At 24.0% G+C, this 23945-nt stretch overlaps 1 protein-coding gene across 2 annotated transcripts in view; it reads right to left on the reverse strand.

Annotated features, from left to right (window-relative positions):
- Window positions 1–596: 596 nt before the first annotated feature.
- LOC117174292 (integrin beta-PS) overlaps window positions 597–23945 on the reverse strand; it is a 49084-nt gene continuing 25735 nt past the window's right edge. For both annotated transcript variants that reach the window (XM_033363263.1, XM_033363262.1), the window contains exons 7-10: window positions 17742–18053; window positions 12435–12632; window positions 7728–8231; window positions 597–3321 (exon numbers count right to left, since the gene is read on the reverse strand). In XM_033363263.1, coding sequence (XP_033219154.1) covers window positions 3253–3321; window positions 7728–8231; window positions 12435–12632; window positions 17742–18053 — 1083 coding nt within the window. In that variant the 3' untranslated portion in view covers window positions 597–3252. The remainder of the gene's footprint in view (window positions 3322–7727; window positions 8232–12434; window positions 12633–17741; window positions 18054–23945) is intronic.

Genomic DNA, 23945 nt, shown 5'->3' on the forward strand with positions numbered 1-23945 from the left:
AAAAGCTATTCAAATTGTTCTATTTCCTGGTTTCATTGTGGTATTCAAAAGTATTTAGAAAAATGTTTTCGCCCCTGGATACAGAAAGTAATGTCTACTCCGTAGTAGATTCAAAACGGGAGGACAAAAAGGGGATCCAGAAGTGTTCAATGTTTGTCATGTTACTACTGGATGCATGAAATTTTTGAATACTTTTTAATGCAAGTATTCTTACCGGGAAGGTTCCTTTGCCGGTACATGTTCTATTGCAAGGTAATTAATTTACGATCGATTTCCTTCGGTTTAACGTTTCGAAAACATATAATATCAGATTTCAAAACAGTTTAAAACGATTCCGTGCAACTTTCATTAAGTATGAGCTCCATTTCCTTTAAGAGATTTGCATTTGGTATTTATGCAGTGAAACTATTACTAAAACTGTGGTAAGTCAAAAGATTTGATTTGTAAAGAAAAGACGGAGCGGTATGCCGTCTCCATCTTGGGAACTTCGGTTTGCCTTAGCCAAATTCCCGCACAAGAACCGTCAAGATTACCCGTCCAGGATTCTCCGAGGTTCCAGTACAAGAATTTTCGGCTGGGACAATAATAAAACAAACTTGGTTTCATCCACATCTTTATTATATCTTGTCGCAAAACTTAGCTGATTCTAACATATTCAGTCCACATATATCATACAATAAAAGCATCCTGTCAATCATACATGATACAAAATTCAGTAAAGTATAACTTTAAAAAATAAACGAGATAAACACAGGATATTAGTAGATAGGAAAGGGCGTTTCTGGATCAAGATTCCTACTTTATCGGCATCGCGAAAATTGTATAGCTGTAGTGTTTCGTGTCCGTCCTAAGCTACTAGAATGTTCTCATAGGGCCCTGATGACGTCACAGAATAATATTGCATAATTGTGATAGCCGAATTTGCGTAAACAGCTTCAAGGTTATTTATTATTATAACCTTGAAGCTGTTTACGCAAATTTGGTTCTCATAGTTGAGCAATATTATTATAGACTTCATCAGAACCCTCTGAGAAAGTTCCAGAAGCTTAGCACGGACACAAACCAATACAGATATAGAATCTGCCCAATGTCGGTAAGGTAGGAATCTAGATCCAGAAACGCCAGTGCCTGTCTACTGACATTGTTAGTTAATTCGCCAACTGTACTATATTAACCTGTAAGAATCGATTTAATTAATCCCTTTCCTAGTGAAAGACGTTAGAACGGGTTTTTCACAGTTGTACACGCAGAGATACTATAAAGCGCCTTTAAATAGACGTTCATGAAAATAGTGAATAATGTACATCGATGAGATTGTCTGATAACTTATAATGACTGCTGTAAGGAGTATAGATAAGCCAGTCTAACATGATCAATGTATGTATACAAAAAATATTTTAAAATAATAAAAAAGCAAAGAATTATTCCAGTATAAGATATGTCGACATTTTTCCTCTCATAATTTATTTATATAAAGTTTATATAGTAGTTGATGTTCGATATTGGCATTTTATCGATAGTCCGATGAACTTAAATATAAATATACTGTTCTGAAATCTCGTTAGGTCAAATTTATAAACTTATTTGCTGTTATTTGAAAATAGCAATTTGTGCTATCTACTTTTCCCAAGCTGGCTACTCTGCTAATTAATATATTTCTAATAATATACCTAATATATATTCACTTTTGGACTACAAATTTTCAATTAATATAATTCCCCAACAATACGTACTCCAATGAACTTCGCAAAATCAATAATAATCAGAGCGATTATTTCACTTTTTTTGGTAATACTTTTTAAAAAATCTGTGAAAAAAATGTACCCAATAAGTATACAAATGTTTTAATACAATTGCGGTAAAAATCTTATTGCGCTGTACGAAACGTAATTATAAATTTAATATTGACTAAAAAAAATCTTTTTTTTTTTATTATGTTGTGTAATTATTGGGTAAGTACTTTTGTGTGTATTTTACGCATAAATATAAAAGATCATTCTTATTTGTAAAATTTTCTAGAATATATATAAACGAGTGTATACATATAGCTATTTGTGTATGTATATGTATATTACAAATGTATTTAAATATTCATCAAGGCTTGAGTTATAGAAAGAAAATTTGGATCAGGCCAAATGGAAAATTGGATAAAGAACAAATAGATCTTTTTATAAACGTGGAACATGACTTTGATCGAATTTTCTTTTCATGACTCAACAATAGATTCGATTCTCGCAACTTTATAACTTTTTGGAAGATCCCTTTGAGAAATTTGGCATATAGAAGTAGTACGGAGACTATTGGATTTATTTTCAAAAATAAAATGTAATCTAGAATTTTGTGGAAAATAACAAAAATTCTCCCAACAATTGAAATAAAGGCATACATCTGAATAACGTGAAAGGCACTTTAGTAATGAAACAGTCGCTACTCGATCTCTCCCCACGTTACCATCAATACGTTTATGGCAATTAATGTTTTATAGAATTCAATAAAACATGAAACCAATAAAGTACTCTTCTCTTATTACATGCACATTAACGACACTCGATAAGACTAAGTAATTATGGCAGTATTGCTCTTTAAATATATTAAAGCCCTAAAGCTGCCCGCAAATTCGCCTATTGCACGACAACTTACTTAAGAATGCCTGAAAATATACAACAAAAAAACAAACATTTTTCTAATTTTTTTTTTCTTCCGAAGAACCGAAAAAAAAAAAACTTTAGTCGTGCGCGCTCCATCACATTTCATAGTGTCTATCTGCACGTGAAATAAATTTAAAGATTAGAATCAGCATTGAAATTTCGGTCAGCATTGACAAAAGATAAACTGAAAGGTCCGACTCGTCAATGCGCATTTTATTTTGGAATGAATCAGTCTCATTTCACGCACAAACAAGCTACAAGTCTATGCTTCATTTTGTAGTATCAAATCTGCTTATTTTTTTTTGCTGATTTTAAACTCTTGGCAAGATTGTTTCTCATTGTCGGAATAAGGTAAAAGACACGTAACGTTTGCGTCAGCCGTTTAAAGAAAACAATATTAATTAAATAATGTAAAAATCTAAATAATAATAAAATTGTCTATGGGATTCCGTAAACCACTTCACGAATAAAGTAGCTAATGAATGAGCACCAATGAGTCGAATGCAGTTTCTCCTTTCTTAATACATATTATGACTTTGAAAATCAATACTGAAAAGATGTTTCCATAAGTCACAAGTTACAAAGTAACTTATTTGCAAACGTTCTAACGCTTTCCACCATAAGTGGGATTTGTAAAGGTTGAGGTAGCTTGCTTGTAAATTGGATTCTCGCCCTGAAAGTAGAAAATTGCGAATGTTGAAAAGGTATCAGAATTGATGCATACTTGCTGAATATAAACAGAGTGGCAATTCTCAGGACGATTTCAAATTTTCGATCATGTTTTAAAAATTTTCCTGGTCAACTAAAAGTAATATATTCATATTTGACTCGAAATAAAAACATTTATTTTAATTTATGACGTTCATTTAAAGCATTCTTTAAAACACAGCAAAAAATTTCAAAATAAATGAATTTTGAAACAAATATCTCAATTTTGCGTTAAATAATATCAATTTTCAACAAAAAATAGAATAGTTAAACTTTTAGTTGACGAAATTCATTCTCAACAAAAAAAAACGGGGTTTCAAGAAAATAGTCCAATTTTCTCAACCTAAGTGATGAATTTTCTCCTGGAATATTTAATTTTAATAAAAAAAAATGAGTTTTCAACTAAAACAATGAGGATTCAAGTGAAATAGCTGAATTTCAAAAAAGGGTCAGTATACGTAAAAAATATCAGGATCTGCCCCTGGTCATTCGATTTTGATAAAAGTTAGTAAAACTATAATGCCACATGAAAGAAATTTTGGGCCCAATATTTTTGGAAATGATAATTCGATTGTGATCATTTTCAACCAAAAATTGGATAATTAAATTTTTTGTCAAAAAATGGGTGTTCAACCAAAGTGATGAATTTTTAATTAAAATTATGGAATATTAAATTGAAATAATAATTTAAATTTTCAGTTCAAATAAATAATCATTTTCAACCCAAAAAAAACTTTAAATAAAATAGTAAAGTATTCGTCAGAAAAATTTCTTTTAACAAAAAGAATTTTTAACAAGAAAATTGACTTGCACTGAAAAAGATAATTTTCTAAAAAAAAAATCAATTTTTAACCAAATGTATGGATTTTCAATGAATTGGTTGAATTTTCAAATAAAAAAGACAACTTTTGTCCAAATTATTGAATCTGAATAGGAAAAAATCAATTTTTAACCAAACTGATGAATTTTCAACTAAAATGATGAATCTTCAACTGGAATAGTTACATTTTATACCAAAAAGATGAATTTTCAATTATAAACAGTACTTTTTTACAAGAAGCGGAATTTTATTAAAAGTATATAAATTTTCAAATAAATAGTTTCATTTCTAAATAAAAAATATTAATTTTCAACCAAATTGTTAAATTTTCCTAAAAAAAGAATAGATTTTCAACCAAGAAGATAATGGTAAAATTTTCTGTCAAAAATCTAATTTTCAACACACAAAAATTTATGTCCAACAAAATATTTAAATTTTCTACTGGCATAGTTAAATTTGTACATTAACGAAATTGATTTTCGAGAAAGTAGTGACATTTTCAACCAGTAATGAATTTTCAATTAAAATTATTGCTCAACCCAAAAAATTATTAAAAAAAAAAGAGTTTATAAATTTTTTTCCAAATAGTTGAATTTTGAACAAGATAAGATCAATTTTCAACCAAAAATGGACAATCAAATTTTCAATTGAAGGAATTAATTTTCAACAAAACTGATGAATTTTCGGCTAAAATTATGAATATTCAACTGGAATAGTTGAATTTGATAATAAAAACATTATTTTTCTACAAAAAGGCGAATTTAAAAAAAAAGTACATACATTTTCAAACAACTGGTTTACAATTCTAAAAAAAAATATCAATTTTCAAACAAATAGGGAAATTTTCATACAAAAAAGGATACATTTTCAACCAAAAATAGAATAGTAACATTTTGTAGTAAGAATCTAACTCTTTAAAAAAACGAAACAAAAAAAAACAACAGATTTTCAGCAAAATAATTAACTTTTCTACTGGAACAGTTCAATTTTAGTTTTAAAAAATTGATTTTCAACAATGTGGTGATATTTTAAACTAGAGATGAATTTTTCAATTGAAATTATAAATCTTCCAACTGAAAAATTAATTTTTAACAAAATAGTTGATTTTTTTTACCGTTTTCAAACCAAATAGACGAATGTTCAAGAAAAGAGTTCACAAAGTACATATATTTTCAAGCAAATAGTTTAATTTTGAAATGAACAATATGACTTATCAAACCGATTTTTAACAAAAAATTGAATAGTTAAATTTTGTGGTAAAAATCGAATTTTTAAACAAAACAAAAACTACAAAGCGATTTTTCAGCAAAATAATTCAATTTTCTACTGAAATAGTTAAATTTTTAGTTAATAAAATTAATTTTCAACAAAGTAGTTACATTTTTAACCAAAGATGAATTTTCAATTAAAAATTATAAATCTTGAACCAGAAAAATCAATTTTTAACAAGAGCGTTTAACTTTTAACCAAGTAGTTGAATTTTTAACTGAAGACAGATGAATTCGCATCGAACTAAGCAAAAAAAAATCTATTCTAATTCAAAAATATTTCTTCTTTATAATACTACTTCTACTCTAAAACTGCTTGAAGAACTTTCTTTATATAAAATTTGGAAGAGGAAACTTTCAAATTGTATGTTTAAAATATCAATTCGAATTTTCAGCAAAAAAAAAATATCTACAAAATAGTTAAATTGTCAACCTAATAATGAATTCTCAACAAAAAGTGTAATAGTTAATATTTCTACCAAAAAATATGTAATTTCATTTAAAATAAATGAATGTTCAAACCAAAAAGACGAGTTTTCAACAAAAAAAGATTTTTTAGTCACAAAAGAAAAAAATGTTGCTAAATTGCTAAACCTTCAAGCTAAAAGACAAATTTTCTGTACAAAAATTTAATTTTCAGCAAAAGAAAAAATAATTTTCCAATAAAATAATTGAATTATCAACTTAAAAAAGTTAATTCTCAACAAAAAAGTGTAATAGTTGTTGTTTTAAACAAAAAGAAAATCAATAAAATAGTTCACCCACACCATTGAATTTTTAATTTAAAAATATCAGTTTTTAACCTAATAATTAAACTTTTAACGAAAGAGATGAATGTTCAAATAAAAATATGAATCTTAAAAAATGATTCCTTAAGAAAGTGGTTCAACAAAATTTGTAAAAAATAAATAAATGAATCCTCAAGCAAAAAATTATGAATTTGTAATTAAAAAGGTTGAATTTTTATCCAATAAAAATTAAATTTTTTACTAAGCCAGATGAACTTTTAAGCCAAAAAGAAAAATTTTCAACAACAAAAAAATTAAATTTTCAAAAAAGGAATTTGATTTTTCATCAAGAGAAAATTTTATTTTGATTTTTTAACATCAAAATATGGGTTTTCAACAAGTAATAAACTTTCCACAAATATACTTAAATTTTCAACCCAACAAGTAGAATTTTTAACAAAAGAGTGGAATTTTACAATAAAAAGGACGAACTTCTAACAAAATTGTTGAATTTTCAAACAAACAGTTCCGTTTTATCTAAGAAATATTAAATTTGTACTAAAAAAAACTAAATTTTAAAGTCAAAATGACAAATGTTCGACAAAAATAGTTTAATTTTCATCAAAAAAAAATGTTTGTTGACTTTTCAGCATGAAAATATGAATTTTAAACAAGTAAATTTTCTACGAAATAGTTAAATTTTCAACAAAATAGTTAAATTTTCAACCAAACACAGTTACATTTTTATCCAAGAAAGATGCAATTTCTACTAAAATAGATGCATTTTTAAATTTAAAAAAAAAGAGTTGATTATTCATACAAAAAATATTTCAAATGACTTTTTAACATCAAAATAGGATTTTTAATCAAAGGCAAAATAAATTTTAATCAAAAGGTAAATTTTTGATACGAAAATAATTGAGTTTTCAACTAACAGTAAATTTTCTACAAAATAATTTAATGTTCAACCAAACAGTTGCATTTTTATCCAAGAAAGATACAATTTTTACTAAAAACTGCATTTTTAAATCAAAAAGAATTTTTTTGTTAATAGTTCATTTTTCAATTAACAAAGATTTCAAATGACTTTTCAACACCAAAATATGAATTTTAAACAAAAAGTAAATTTTGTACGAAATACTTAAAATAAAAAATAAAAGAGAAGAAAAAAAGTTGAATTTTCCACCAAACAGTTGCATTTTTATCCAAGAAAGATGCAATTTCTACTAAAAGAGATGCATTTTTAAATCAAAAAGACAAATTTTTCATGAAAAAAAAAAAAGATTTCAAATTTACATTTTACCATCAAAATATAAATTTTAATCGGAAGGTAAATTTTTTATACGAGAATACAATCTGAAAAATCTGCAACTCTAGATATAGTAGAAATCACTTTTCTAAATTGACGAAAAATGATTAAAATAATGAAAACATGAATTTTTCCGCGATCAGAACTAAATTCCCGGTTTTGTAAATAAAATTTTCCGTCATTTCCTGGTATTCCGGTCAAGTCGTCACCCTGATTCCTGATAAAGTAGCATATTTGTATAATTACCGTATCCCACTTGGCCATCATCCTTTCTTTCTCGAATTTCGCATACTCCCGTCTGTCATGAATGGTAGTCAACAACTTCCATATAAATAGAATCGTCAGACCCATTAACACAACTCCTGCAATAACAGCCATTACTATGCCGAGCAAATAAATCTCGGGTGGACATTCAGGTTTATTTTGTGCTTGAATGAACAGTTTCGTCACGTTCGAATAGTAAATGAAAAAGTAGACACAATCTTCACTGTCTTTGTACTGGCAAAGATTTTCGTCTTCTTTAATTAAAGTTTTGTCGATTATTTCAACACGTTGTATTTCAATTCCTGTGCAATTAGCTGCACACTCTTCCTGCGTTAGATTCGAAATTTCGCTGTACACTTGACACAAGACACACGGTTCTAATTTCAGACATTGATTCTGACATGTGGCACATTTTTGGCAATACGTTCCCGAATATCGAACCCCATCCTCCACATTGCATTCGCATTGTCCACATTTACAAGATCCCTAAAATTCAAGTAATATTCGAATTTAGGCTGATATCAACGAAAAATATTTAATACAATTTTTCAAAACTGTATCATTACTATTCGCAGGGTGTCTACGCAAATCCTGGAAGAAAATTCCCTGACAATTTCAGGAGTTTTTTCCCCGGGTATTTCAAGTTATTTCCAGGTATCATTTTTCAGAGTACGGAATCATTAAAATATTTTGCACTTTTTTTTTTTTAATAATGAACTCGGAATATTTATACAGTTTTGCGAGTTTATAATAAAAGTTGTTTTTTTCCCCTCAGTTTTCAAGGATTCAATTAATATGTTTCATTTAGAAAGCTTTGACAAATGATATCACAAGATATTCTTAAATATATAAACACCATCGATTAATTAAAATGATTAAGTAATACTGAAAACATTACAATTTATTTCTAGAATTTGCCTCTAAAGTAGCAAATAGTTAAATTTAAACTAAAAAAAAAATAATAAATTTTCAACGAAATAGTTGTAGTTTTATCTTCAATGAAAAAATACATTTTTAAACAAGAAGATTAATTTTCTATAAAAAAAAAATAATCTTCAAAAAAATAGTTGAATTTTCAAAGTGATGAATTTTCATGATTTTCAACTATAATGATGAATCTTTAACTGAAATAGTTAAATTATCAACCAAAATTATAGAATATTTGATTGGAAAACTTGAATTTTCAACGAAAAAGATCCATTTTTCTTAAAAAAAAAAAAAAACAATTGTCAACGAATAGTTCAATTTTCAATCAAAGTAATGAATTTTTATTATTTCCAACTATAATGATGAATATTCAACAGAAATAATTGAATTTTAAACGAAATAGTTCCATTTTCAATCAAAGTGATGAATTTCCATTATTTAAAAATTTTGAATCATATTTTGAACCATATAGAAAAGCTAAATTTACCAATAAAATTATAAATATTTGATTGAAATGCTTGAATTTTCAACAACAACAAAATTTCAAACAATATTACTTTTCTATAAAAAATACGATTTTGTAACAAAATACAAGACTTTTCAACAAAATAGTTCAATTTTCAAATAAAAGAGATCAATTTTCAACCAAATAGCAGGATTTTCATCCAAATAATCGGAGTTTAAATTAAAAATATCAGTTTTCAACGCAAAATGGAATAATTAAATTTTTAGTTAAAATAATTAATTCTCCATAAAAAAATAGAAACAAATTTTCAAACAAGGTGGAGAATTTTCAATTAAAAATAGAAATCTTCCACTACAATAGATAAATTTTAAAACAAAATGACGATATTTAATGACAAAAAGAAAAGTTTAATTTCCAACCAAGTAGTTCTATTTTCAACGAAAAAAGACGAATTTTTAAACGAGAGTTTAATTTTCTATCAAATAAGACGATTTTCCAACCAAATAGTTGAATTTAAAACTAAAAAAATCCATTTTTAATCATAAATGGAATAGTTCAATTTTCAGTTGAAAACGTTAATGAAAAAAAAAACAATTTTTAATAATATGGTTGAATTTTCATTATTTTCAACTATAATTTTATAATTTTTAACTTTATAATTTTAGTTTTATTTTCAACGAAAAAAGATTCATTTTTAAACAAGTAGATCACTTTTTATCCAAATAGTAGAATTTTAAATTAAAAAAGATCACTTTCCAACCGAAAATGGAAGTTAAATTTTTAGTTAAAATAATTAATTCTCCATAAAAAATGAAAACAAATTTTCAACCAAAATGGTGAATTTTCCATTAAAAATATAAATCTTGAACAGCAATAGACAAATTTTGAAACAAAAAAATGATATTTAAAAAAAAGAGTAATTTCCAACCAAGTATTTCTATTTTCAACGAAAAAAGACAAATTTTCAAAGAAGAAGATTAATTTTCTAACAAAAGAAGACGATTTTTCAAGAAAATAAATGAATTTGCAATGAAATAGGTGATTTTTTAACTAAAAAAGATACATTTTCAACCAAATAGTTGAATGTAAAACGAAAAAAAAAACATTTTTAATCATAAATGGAATAGTTAAATGTTCAGTTAAAAACATTAATTAAAAAAAAAATTGTCAAAAAATAGTTAAATTTTAAATCAAAGTGATGAATTTTCATAATTTTCAACTAAAATTATGAAATATCAAACAGGATTAGTTAAATTTTGAACCATAAAGCTAAATTTACCAACAGAATGATGAATATTTGATTGAAATGCTGGAATTTTCAACAAAAAAGATTAATTTTCAAACAAAGAGATTAATTTTTCATACAAAAGACGATTTTGTAACAAAATACATGACTTTTGCACAAAATAGTTCTATTTTTAACTAAAAGAGATCAATTTTCAACCAAATAGTAGGATTTTAAATTAAAAAAGATCAGTTTTCAACCAAAAATTGAATAGTTAAATTTTCAGTTAAAAACATTAATTAAAAAAAAAAAAACAATTTTCCATCAAAATAATGAATTTTCATTATTTTTAACTATAATGATGAATCTTTGACTGAAATAGTTGAATTTTAAACCAAAAAGATGAATTTTCAAATAAAATGATAGAATATTTTATTGGAATACTTGAATTTTAAAAGAAAAAGATTAATTTCCAAACAAGAAGATCAATTTTCTATATAAAAAATACGATCTTGTAACAAAATACATGTCTTTTCCATAAAATAGTTCAATTTTAAACTGAAAGAGATCAATTTTTAACCAAATAATAGAATTTCAAATTAAAAAAGATCATTTTTCAATCAAAAATGAAATAGTTAATTTTTTAGTTTAAAAAACAACAACTAATTCTCCATATAAAAATAAAAACAAATTTTCAAGCAAAGTGGTGAATTTTAAATTCAAAATATAAATCTTCAACTGCAAAAGATACATTTTAAAACAAAAAGATGATATTAAAAAAAAAAAGAGTTTAACTTCCAAATAAATGAATTTGTAATGAAATAGGTGATTTTTTAACAAAAAAAGAACCATAAAGTTCAATTTACCAAAAAAATTATGAATATTTGATAGAAATTATTGAATTTTCAACGAAAAAGATACATTTTCAAACAAGAAGATTAATTATCTGTAAAAATAGACGATTTTTTAAAATAAAATACATGAATTATCCACAAATTCAACTGAAATAATTAATCTTGAACGGGAATAGTTGAATTTTAAACCATAAATATGAATTTGTAACAAAGAAAATTAATTTCTACCAAAAGACGATTTTTGAACTAAAAAATATAATTTTTCAAACCAAAATTGCAAAGTTAAATTATCGGCAAAAAAATTTAAGCTGAAGCGATGAATTTTTAACTAACTAGTTAGAATATTCCACTTGAATAATTACATTTTCAGTTTAAAAAAACAATTTTCAAAAAAAAGTTACAGTTTCACCTGTAATAATTAAATTCTCAGTAAAAAAATTAACTTTCAGACAAGAAAAAAACTAATTTTCAACAAATTAGATCAGTTTCTAACCAAGTAGATGAATTTTCAATTAAAATTCCTTTAACAACATAAATGCACTTTTAACAAAAGTGTTTAACTTTTTACCAAGTAAAAAAATTTTTATTACGAAAAAGATGAATTCTGAAATTGGTAGCGTAGCTCACATTGGAATTAAAACAGATTTTAATTTGTAATAAAAAACCGTTTAATTCAACCAAAAAAGACGAATTTTCAACATGAATGGAATTTTTAACCATAACAGATTTTTCTGTCGGAGAGAGAAAATATTGCCAACAAACTGATAAATTTCTAACAAAATACATTCAGTATCAACGAGATACTTGTATTTTCCACTAAAAATGATCAATTTTTAACCAAATATAGAAAGGTTAAATTTTCAGTTAAAAAAAATTAATTTCAAACAGAAAAAAAAACGATTTTTCAACAAAATAGTTAAATACAATAATATAAATCTACTTTTTAAACTGAAGAATCATTGTTATTTAATTTTATATTGCAATAAAAAAAAGGCACACTCCCGAAAAAATCTCCAGACTTAAAAAAAAAATCCCCGAAATTTCTAGGTTTTTTAAGTTATATAAAAATTCCTTGACAACTTCAGGCTTTCCAGGTATGGTAGACACCCTGTATTCCTTTTTATTTTGCAATACTTTCCTCAAAATAGTCGGAAATTGCAAATAAAAAATTTAATTAAAAATTAAATTAAAACTTGCAAATGAATAAATTGACTTACTTTTCCTGAACACGGTAGGTCAGTTCCTGGTTCTATGCATGTGTCAGTTGTTGATCTACATTCACAGGCTTTGCCCGTCCAGCCGTCTTCACACTCGCAGATTCCTTTGCATCCGCATTTTCCATGACCAGAGCAAAACTTATTTTCACGACGATCACACGAGAAATTGTCGCACTCGCAATAATCGCCCCATACTTTCTGAAGAAGACAAATTTTGGCATAGTTTTATGGCTATAAAAAGTAAATCACTAAGAAAATTCTCATAAAATATTAAAATATTTGCACTTAGAAGTGAAATATCTTTTGAAAAAAGTAGTAGTTAATATTATTTCTGATAAAAAAAGACAACATTTTAAGAAAATAGCTGAAACCTTGGAAGCGTAAATTCGGATTTAGTTAGTTCGCATCGATCGTAGCGCCTCCTGCGGAGAAATGCGAAACCGAGAGCATTCTCAAAATTCTCCGATTTTTCCTTGACTAATTTTTCATTTAAAATCTTTAATATTCAAATACCAGCATTTTAATCTTGTTATACTTTTAATATAGCATATTTTATAAACGGAATAAAACAGTATTTCATATACAAATTTAGAATTAAAATTTTTTTAAATTTATTTCAAACAAAAAAAAAATGTCTTTTCTACTTTTTCTACTATTTTCAACAAAATAATTGAACTTTTAACATAATAGTTGAATACTCAACCTAAAAAGATAAATACCCAACGAAAAAGTTTCATAGTTACAAAAAGAACTTTAAAACCAAAAAAACGAATTTCTAACAAATAAAGATTTTTCAGTCAAAAAATAAATAAAAGTATAATCTAAATTATTGAACCTTCAAGCCAAAAGACAAATTTTCTTCACAAAAATTGAATTTTCAAACAAAAAAATATGACTTTTCAGCCAAAATTAATTTTTCACGAAACTGATACATTTTTACCCCCCAAAAAAATTATAGACTAAATAATTATTTTCACCAAAAAAGGAGAATTTTCAACTGAAAAATATTAATTACAAAAAAATGGAAGTGACATTATCTGTTAAGAAATTAATTTTAAACCAAAAAAAGTATTTTCTACTAAACATTTAAACTTTTAACCAAAGACATAAGCCTTCAATCAAGAAAATAATTTGTTAACAATGTAGTTTAACTTTTACCTAAGTAGTTGAATTTTCAATTAAAAAAGATTAATTTTCAACAAAATAATTAAACTTTCAACCAAAGAGATGAATTTTCAACTTTAACTATAAATCTTTAACAAAAACGTGATTTACTAATACTTAAGCAAAGAAGAATGATTTTTAACCAAAAAGTTGCATTATCATTTTAAAAAAATATAATAAATTTCTTCTATAATAGATAAAGTTTTAAGTCAAAAAGATACATTTTCAAAAAACAGTTGCATTTTCTGTTGAAAGAGATTTCTGTCGAGTTTTCACAATTAAAATATAAATTTTTAAGGAAGAAATAATTCTCTACGATAAAAAATTAAATTTGCAATCCAAGAATATTCAACTCAAAAAGGATGACTTTTTAAACAAAATAGTTGAATTCTCTACCAAATAGTTGCATTTCTTTCCAAAAAATATTAAATTTTGTACTAAACCAGATGAATTTGTAATAAGAATGTCGAATTTTTTTATAACTGGAAGTTTCATCCAGAAAATATTTCAGTTCATATTTAAACACCAAAATATAAATTTCTAACAAAAAGTAAATTTTCGACGAAGTAGTGTAATTTCCAACCAAACAGTTGCATTTAAAAAAAAGATGACATTTTTCTTCAGACAGATGGATTTTTAATTAAATAAATAGAAAAACGAATTTTAAAAAGATAGTGGAATTTTCATTCAGAAAATATTTCAGTTATTTTTTCAACACCCAAATATTGTATTTAAATAGAAATTTCAGCCAAAAACAGTTGCATTTTTATCCAGAATCATTAAATTTCTCCGAAAACAGATGAATTAAACAAAAAAAAAGTTTTTTTAAATAGTTCAAGTTTAATCCAAAGAAGATTCCAGTTCAATTTTTAACACCAAAATAAGAATTATAAACAATTTATAAACAAAATTGATGTCTTTTAGAGTTTTTAACTTGTTCTATTTTGAAATTTTAATATTAAATTATGCAGATTTGAATTTTTTTAATTGAGAATAAGATTGTTCAATTTTAAACTCTTTGAATTAGAATTAAATGATACAATTTAAACTACTTTCTAATAAAATTGTGCATTTAAAAAAAATTACAATCTGAAATTTTTCAATTTGGAATGATTTTAATTGGAAATAATACAGTTTTAATTCCTTTGAATTATAGTTAATTTTCAACCAAACAGTTGAATTTTTTTGCCGTTTTTAAACCAAAAGATGAATTTTCAAAAAGAAACTGTCAACCTTTGCTGTTCAATTTTCAAGCAGAGAAACGAATTTAAAAAAATTGCTGAATCTACAACTAAACAAGATTAATTTTCTAGAAAAATAGTTGAATTTTCAACGACAAAAAATGAAATTTTTTTTACCAAAAGAGATCAATTTTATGTCGTAAAAGCAAAATTTTAAACTAAGAAAAAGAGAAAATAGTTGGATTTTCTACCAAAACAGTTTAATTTTGAACAAAATACATGCATTTTCAACGAGATGGTTGATTTTTCTTACGAAAAATATTAATCTTCAACAAAAAAGTTAATTTTCAACCAAATAGTTGGTTTTTCTACCATTTTAAAACGAAAAAGATAAATTTTCAACAAAAGAATTAAATTTACAATAAAAAAGTTAATTTTATACCAAAATATTTTAGTTTTCTACCCAAAAAAGCGAATTTGAAACAAAATGATTAAATTTTCAATCAGAGATGAATTTTCAACTAAAATTACAAATCTTCAACAAAAAACTGAATTTAAAATAAAGTAGTTCACCTACCAACCAAGTAGCTAAATTTTCCAACCAGAAAAGACGAATGAAAAAAAATCTGAATCCTGAATCAAATCAGATTAATTTTCTAATAAAATAGTTGAATTTTAAACAACAAAAAATGAGATTTTTTACCAAAAGAAATCAATTTTGAATGGAAAAAGGTGAATTTTAAACCATGAAAAAAAATTCCTATAAACAATTTAATTTACAAACCAAAAAGACAAATTTTCTACAAAACCATTTGAATTTTCAAGCCGAAAGGATAAATTTTTAACAAAAGGTTACCTTTCAAACAAATAGTTGGTCTTTCTACCAAAAAGTTAAATTTTTAAGAAAATACATGATTTTTAAACTAGATGGTTGATTTTTTATACCGAAAATATTAATTTCGAACAAAAAAGTTAATCTTCAACCAAACAGTTGAATTTTTTACCAGTTTTAAACCAAAAAACGAATTTTCAAAAAGAAGAGTTAAATTTACAAGAAAAAAGTTCATTTTCAACGAAATAGATGAATTTTCTATCAAAATATTTTAAATTTATACCAAAGAAAAAAACGAATTAGAAACAAAGTAAATAAATTTTCAACCAAAGAGGTAAATTTTCAACTAGAATTACGAATTTTCAATTAATCAACTGAATTTTTAACAAGGTAGTTAAATTGTCAACAGAGTTGTTCAATTTTCAAGCAGAAAAAATTAATTTAAAAATAGGAAAGGGATGAATTTCCAAAACATATTGATGAATTTTCCACAAAAGAAGTGCACTTTCTGCGAAGAAAATTTTTCAAATCAATAGAGAAAAAAATATCAACCAAATTGTTAAATGTTCAGCCAGATAAATGTGATTATTAACCAAAAAGTTTTAGTTTTATTTTCAACGAAAAAAGATACATTTTTAAACAAGAAGATTAATTTTCTATCAAATAAGACTATTTTCCAACCAAATAATTAAATTAAAAACTAAAAAAGATCAATTTTTAATTATAAATGGAATAGTTTAATTTTCAGTTTAAAAAAATTAATATAAATAACAAACAATTTTCAACAAATGGTTTAATTTTCAAATAAAGTGATGAATTTTCATTATTTTCCACTATAGTGATGAATCTTTGACTGAAATAATTGAATTTTAAATCAAAAAGATGAATTTTCAACTAAAATTATAGAATATTTGATTGAAATACTTGAATTTTAAACAAAAAAGATTAATTTTCTATAAAAAATACGATTTTGTAACAAAATTCATGACGTTTCCAGAAAATAGTTCAATTTTCAAGCAAATAGTAGAATTTTAAATTAAAAAAGATCAGTTTTTAACTAAAAATGGAATAGTTCAATTTTTAGTTTAAATAATTAATTCTCCATACAAAATAAAAACAAATTTTCAACCAGTTGTGATTTTTAAACTAAAAAGGATAAATTTTCAACGAAATAGTTGAATTTAAAACTAAAAAATATCAATTTTTAACTTTAAAAAAGATAAAAGAGATAAATTTCAGAAAAATTTAGACGTATTTTCGTATTAAGTTATTATTAAGTTATTATTCTGTGAAGAAAAATTTTCCAATCAATAGAGAAAAAAATATCAACCAAATTGTTAAATTTTCAAGCCAAAAAGACTAATCATTTACAAATCAGTCGAATTTTCAGCTAGAAAATGAGATTAATTAACCAAAAAGTTCATTTTATCAAAATAGTTGAATTTTCTACCAAAATTAAAAAATGAAAAAAAATCGAGAATACATGAGAAACATTGAAAAACCTTCGACGGTAGCTTTGTCGTAATTTTCATTGTGATCAGATGAACAATCTATTGTAAAAAAGGTCTGTTTTTCTACTTGTAAAACACAATAAAAAATTATAAATCAAATGAAAACTACCAAAAAAACAGTTCACCTACTTTTTTCGTTCAGTAAAGTAAAGAAAAATTTGAAAACCTATTTTTTCTACAAAAATTAAAAATCAAGTCAAGGAATAAAAATTTCAGGACCATGAGCAAAATTCAAAAGCTTTTTCAGGTAAAAAAGAATGCAAGGATTTTTTCAGGGTTTCAACGATTTAAATTTGTTTAACTAATAAGACTTTCCCATTGAAACAGTTTATTTTTAAAGTTTAAATTTGGAAATGATAAAATTGTAAACTGATTCCAAATCGTCTTGTAAAATAAATTATTATTTATTTTTTAAACCTTAAAGTACAGTTCAATTTTAAAAATCAATAATAAATTTATATTCACATTTAATCAACTAAAAACGTTTTTTATTATAAATTTTCTATTTCAAACGCTTTCAATTTTTAATTAAGCCGTTAAAGCTGCATTGAAAAAATCTTAAAATTAAAATGTACTTTTAGAAATTAAAGTCCAAAATGGAAAATTTTAAAGCACTTACCAAATTGTCTACCAATTGCATCTGAGAACATTCACATGTGCCACAGGAACACTCTCCTCTGCCCGAACAATCGAGTACGGAAGTATTGTCAGGTCTACAATTTTGAAAGTTTTTATTGTGATCATTTGCAGAGTTGTTACATTCGCAATTCTTTCCAAAGCTGCCGGCATTACAGTCACAAACGCCACATTTATACGTTCCATTGTTACTGCAGCTTGATGAATTTTCCTCATATTTCTCATATTCTGGACGCTCGCAATCACACTCGCAAATCATTTCCAAATTTATTTTTAAAGTTTCATTAATTCCAACCTGAAATGTTAAAATTATTTTAATATTGTTACCAGATTTCAGGCCTCGGAAACACTTTGGAAATCAGAAATAGTGTAAATAGTGTCACAAATTAAAAAAAAAACAGTGTCATACAATTTTTTTAAGTATCAAAAACAAAATTCAATGTATAATTTACCATATTTTTCTTTAGTAATTATATTTTTTCACTTAAATGCGAACTAAATTTATGGAACCCTCTCGGGTTCTATTAATAAGTAATAAGAAAATGCAAATATTTTTGGATGGAAAGTCTATTATCAAATGTCTCGTTAATAATTAATATTTTTTATTTAAGAATTGTATTATCTGGTTCAAAATTGAATTATTTGGTTTAAAAATCCAAAAATTTGGTTAAAAAGTCATATTTCTTGGTTGAAAATTCAACATGTTTATTTGAATAATCGTCTTTTTGGTTTGATTTCAACAATTTTATTGAAATTTTTTTTTCTTGACTAACGTATTTTTTAAATTAAAAATCTCTTTCAGTAGAAATTTGATCTTTTTTTTTTTTTAAATACGACTGTTTATTGAAAATTCAATGTTTTTGTAGAAAATAGGTGTTTTATGTGGTTAAAAATAATTTTTTAAATCTGAAAATTGAACTATTTTGCTAAAAAAAAACGACTAATTAGTTGTAAATTAACTATTTTGTTGTTGTTGAAAACTCATATTTTCGGCTTAAAAATCCAAATTTTTTATAGAAAAATCTTAATTTACTGAAAATTAAACAATTTGGTAGAAAATTTTACTATCTGGTTGAAAATTGATGAATTTCATTGAAAATTCGTCTCTGTTGGTTAAGCAGACTTTTTTTAGTTTAAATTTCAATCATGTTTGTTGAAACATCAACTATTACATTTTTCATTAAAAATGAATCATTTTTTTTTTTTAAATTCAATTCCTTAGTTGGAAGTCGAACTACTCTCTTGAAAGTTCATTTTTTTCATTGAAGATTCATTCTTAGTTGAAAGTTCTGAAAATTTAACTATTTTTTTTTAAATTCATATTCTCGACTTGAAAATTCTATTTTTGTATTTTTTTGTATAAATAATTTATCTTTTCGACTTGAAAATTCAATAATTTAGTATAAGATTAACAGATTTGGTTGGAAATTTATGCATTTTTTTCAAAAAAAAATCGTCTTTTTTATGTAAAATTGGCCCTCTTGGTTAAAAATGTGACTATTTGGTAGAAAATATATGTATTTTGTTAACAATTCGTCTTTTTGGTAGAAATTTTTTTTTTTTCTTAAAAATTGGATTATGGTTGAAAATAAATTTGTTTTAGTTCAGGAGTCAAATACTTTGTTAAAAATTCGTCTTTTTGGTTACAAATAACTGTTTTTTTACTTAAAATTACAATCTTTTTTGGTTTAAATATCCAAAATTACATTTTTTGTTAAAAATTCAATTGTTTTGTGACAAATGTGTTGAGAATTAATTTTTTTTAACTAAAAATGTGATTACTCTATTTTTAATTGAAAATTGATATTCTTAATTAAAAACTGATATTTTCTATATGAAAATTTAACCATTTTGTTGAAAATTATAGTATGTGGTTGGAAATTTGTCATTTTTGTTGTTGACAATTAATTTTTTTAATTAAAAATATACCTCTTCTTTTTTGGTAGAAAATTCATCTTTGTGGCTATAAATGTAATTGTTTAATGAAAAAAAAATTTTTTCTCGTTTTTTTTAATTTGACAACTGATTTTTTTTTAATTGAAAACTCATTTTTTTAAACTAATCATGTAAATATTCCCTTTTTGGTAGAAAATTAATCTTTTTTATTTGAAATTTTAACTATTGTGTTGAAAATTCGTATTTTTTTTGCTATAAAAAATGCATGCGTGTTCTTGAAAAGAATCATCTTTTTTATGCAATATTAGCCCTCTTAGTTTAAAATATGACTATATGGCAGAAAATATATGTATTTTGTTAACAATTCGTCTTTTTGGTAAAAACACATTATGGTTGAAAATTAATCTGTTTTCGATCAGGATTCAAGTATTACATTTTTCTTAAAAAATCAACTATTTTGTGAAAAATGTGTTAATAATGGATATTTTTAACTAAAAATGAAACTATTCTATTTTTGGTTATTTTGCTGAAGATTCGTCTTCGTTGGTTAAATCCGAGTGTTTTTTAATTTAAATTTAAATCTTTTTTGTTAAAATATCAAATATTACACTTTTCATTGAAAATTCCACTTCTTAGTTGAAAGGTGAACTACTTTCTTGAAAGTTCATTTTTTATAGTATTTTTTTTAACTGAAAATTTAACTATTTTGTTCAAAATTCATATTCTTCACTTGAAAATTATATTTATTTTTCTTTTTATAGATAAGTCGTCTTTTCGACTTTAAAATTCAATAATTTAGTAGAAAATTCAACTATTTGTTTTAAAATTCATGCATTTTCTTTAAAAAAAAATCGTCTTTTTTATGTAAAATTCGCCCTCTTGGTTAAAAATGTGACTATTTGGTAGAAAATATATGTATTTTGTTAACAATTCGTCTTTTTGGTAGAAAATATTTTTGTTCCTTAAAAATTGGATTATGGTTGAAAATAAATTTCTTTTAATTCAAGATTCAAGTATATTGTTGAAAATTCGCTTTTTTGGTCATATTCAATTGTTTTTTTTTATTTAAAATTAAAATCTTTTTTGATTTAAATATCCAAGATTACGTTTTATTGTTAAAAATTCAATGGTTTTGTAGAGATTTCTTCTGTTTAGCTTAAAAATTCAACTTTTTTGTGAACAATTTGTTGAGAATTAATTTTTCAACTAAAAATGTAACTATTCTTTTTTTGGTGAAAAATTGATATTTTCAATGGAAAACTGATATTTTTTATTTTAAATTTTGACTTTTGTTAAAATTTCATGTATTTTGCTGAAGAATCGCCTTTTTTGGTAAAAATGTAATTTTTGGTGAAAAAGCAACTGTTTGGTTGGAAGTTTAACCTTTTTGATGAAAATTGATATTTTCAATTGAAAATTGATCAATTTTTTTTTGAAAATGCATTTTCTTGGTTGAAAATTAATAATTTCAATTAAAAATTTATATTTTTTACTTCAAAATTTAACCATTTTGTTGAAAATTATAGTATGTGGTTGAAAATTCGTATTTTTGGTTGTTAACAATTGATTTTTTAAACAAAAACTTAACTATTCCATTTTTGGTTGAAATTGATATTTTTTATTTGAAATTTTTAACTATTTAGTTGAAAATTAATATTTTTAACTATAGATGTAACTATTTCATTTTTGAATGAAAATTTATATTTAAAATAGAAAAATGATCTTTCTTATTTGAAAATTTAACTATTTTGTTGAAGTTCATCTATTATTTTGAAAATTCATTTTTTGTAGAAAACTAATATTTTTGGTTATAGATGCAACTATTAACTATTTGGTAGACAAAACTTTTTTTTTTAATTTATTTTTTAAATTGAAATTTTTTTTTTAATTTGACAACTGAACTATTTTTGTTAAAATTCGTATTTTTTCGGAACTCATTTTTTTTAAATTAATCATGTAACTAATCCTTTTTGAATTGAAAATTTATCTTTTTTATTTGAAATTTTAACTATTTTGTTGAAAATTCGTATTTTTTGGTAAAAAATTGATCTTTTTCATTTGAAAGTTTAACTATTTTTAAAAAAATTTAACTATCTGGTTGAAAATTCATAAATTTTCTTGAAGAAAAATCGTCTTTTTTGTGTAAAATTAGCCCTATTGATTTAAAATGTGACTACTTGGAAGAAAATGTATGTATTTTGTTACCAATATGTCGATTTTGTAGAAAAAATTATGGTTGAAAATTAATCTGTTTTAGTTCAGGACAATTGTTTGGTAGACAGTTAAACTTTTTTGTTGAAAATTGTCTTTTTAATTTGATACTTTAACTATTTTGTTCAAAATTTGTGTTTTTTGGTAGAAATTTTTTTTGCAGATGCAACCGCTCGATTGAAAATTGATATTTTCAATAAAAAATCGATATTTTTTATTTAAAAATTTAATGATTTTATTCAAAATTATAGTATGAGGTTGAAAATTTTTTGTTGAAAACTGATATTTTTTTATTTGAAAATTGATCTTTTTTTATTTGAACAATGTGGTATTTTGTTGGATTTTCATTGTTTTATGTGTTGAGAATTAATTTTTCAAACTAAAAATCTAACTATTCCAATTTTGGTTGGAAAATTATATTTAAAATAGAAAATTTAGCTTTCTTATTTGAAAATTTAACTTCGTTGTTGAAAATTCTTATTTTTTGGTAGAAAATTACTCTTTTTGGTTATAAATCCAACGGTTTAACGGAAACAAATTTTTGTCATTGCAAATTTATATTTTAAATTGAATTTTTTTTTTTAATTTGACAACTGAACTATTTTGTTTTTAATTCGTATTTTTTTTATCGAGAACTAATTTGTTTTTAACTAATCATGTAACTATTCCCTTTTTGGTTAAAAATTAATCTTTTTTATTTAAAACTTTAACCATTGTGTTGGAAATTCATATTTTTTGGTAAAAAAATTGATCTTTTCATTTGAAAGTTTAACTATTTTGTTGAAAATTTAACTATTTAGTTGGCAAAAAACATTATGGTTGAAAATTAATCTGTTTTCGTTCAGGATTCCAGAATTTTCTTAAAAATTCGTCTTATCGGTTATATTTCACTGTTTTGTATTTAAAATTAAAATCTTTTTTGTATTAAATATCAAAGATTACTGCTTTTGTTAAAATTCAAAAATTTTTTAAAAAATTTGTTGGGAATTAATTTTTTATCTAAAAATGTAACTATTCTTTTTTTGGTTATTTTGCTGAAGATTCTCCTTTTTTGGTAAAAAAAATCTTTGGTTAAAAGCGCAACTTCTTGGTTGAAAGTTAATATTTTTTGGTTGAAAATTGAAATTGAAAATTCTTCTTTTTGGTTATATTTTTTATTTTTATATATATTCTTTAAAAAATCTATTTGTTTATTTAAAATTAGCCCTCTTGGTTTAAAATATGACTATTTGGTAGAATACATATGTATTTTTTTAACAATTCATCTTTTTGGTTATATTTAACTTTTTTTTTATTCAACTGCTTTTTTTTTAATTAAAATCTTTTTTGGTTTAAATATTAAAGATTAAATTTTTTGTTAAAAATTCAACTATTTTGCGAAAAATTGATTAAGAATTAATTTTTTTAACTAAAAATGTAACTATTCTATTTTTAGTTATTTTTTTGAAGATTACCCTTTTTGGTAACAAATTAATCTTTGGTGGGAATTTTTCTTTTTGTTGAAAATGCAACTTCTTGATTGAAAATTCATATTTTCAATTAAAAATTGATACTTTCTATTCAAAAATTTAACTCCTTTGTTGAAAATTCTTCTTTTTGGTAAAAAAATTAATCTTTTTGGTGATAAATGGTTTGACAACTGAACTGTTTTTTTTTAAATGCGTATTTTTTTTATTCAGAACTCACCTTTTCAACCAAAAATGTAACTATTCTATTTTTGGTTGAAAATTTGTCTTTTTTATTTGAAGTTTGAACTTAATCTTCTTAATTTGAAAGTTTAACCATTATGATCAAAGTTTCATTATATGCTTGGAAATTCAGCCATTGATAAAATTTGTAAAAAATTAGCAAAGAAGTAAAAAATATTTTTAAAAAGTAAAAAAAAAATAGTGTCATTATCGGGAAACTTTGAAGAAAATAGTGTCCTAAGGGCATGTGACACAGCTAAATACCTATATTACCGACCTCACTTTTTCAATTCACTGAATGTTTTTTTTAAACCTAAGAACTTTTTTTATAAATAAAATATCGAGCTGAAACTTTGGAAAATGTATTAGAGTACAATAAAGTACGTTTAGGT

This window comes from Belonocnema kinseyi, chromosome 6, assembly GCF_010883055.1.
Source record: "Belonocnema kinseyi isolate 2016_QV_RU_SX_M_011 chromosome 6, B_treatae_v1, whole genome shotgun sequence".
Classification (NCBI taxonomy): domain Eukaryota; kingdom Metazoa; phylum Arthropoda; class Insecta; order Hymenoptera; family Cynipidae; genus Belonocnema; species Belonocnema kinseyi.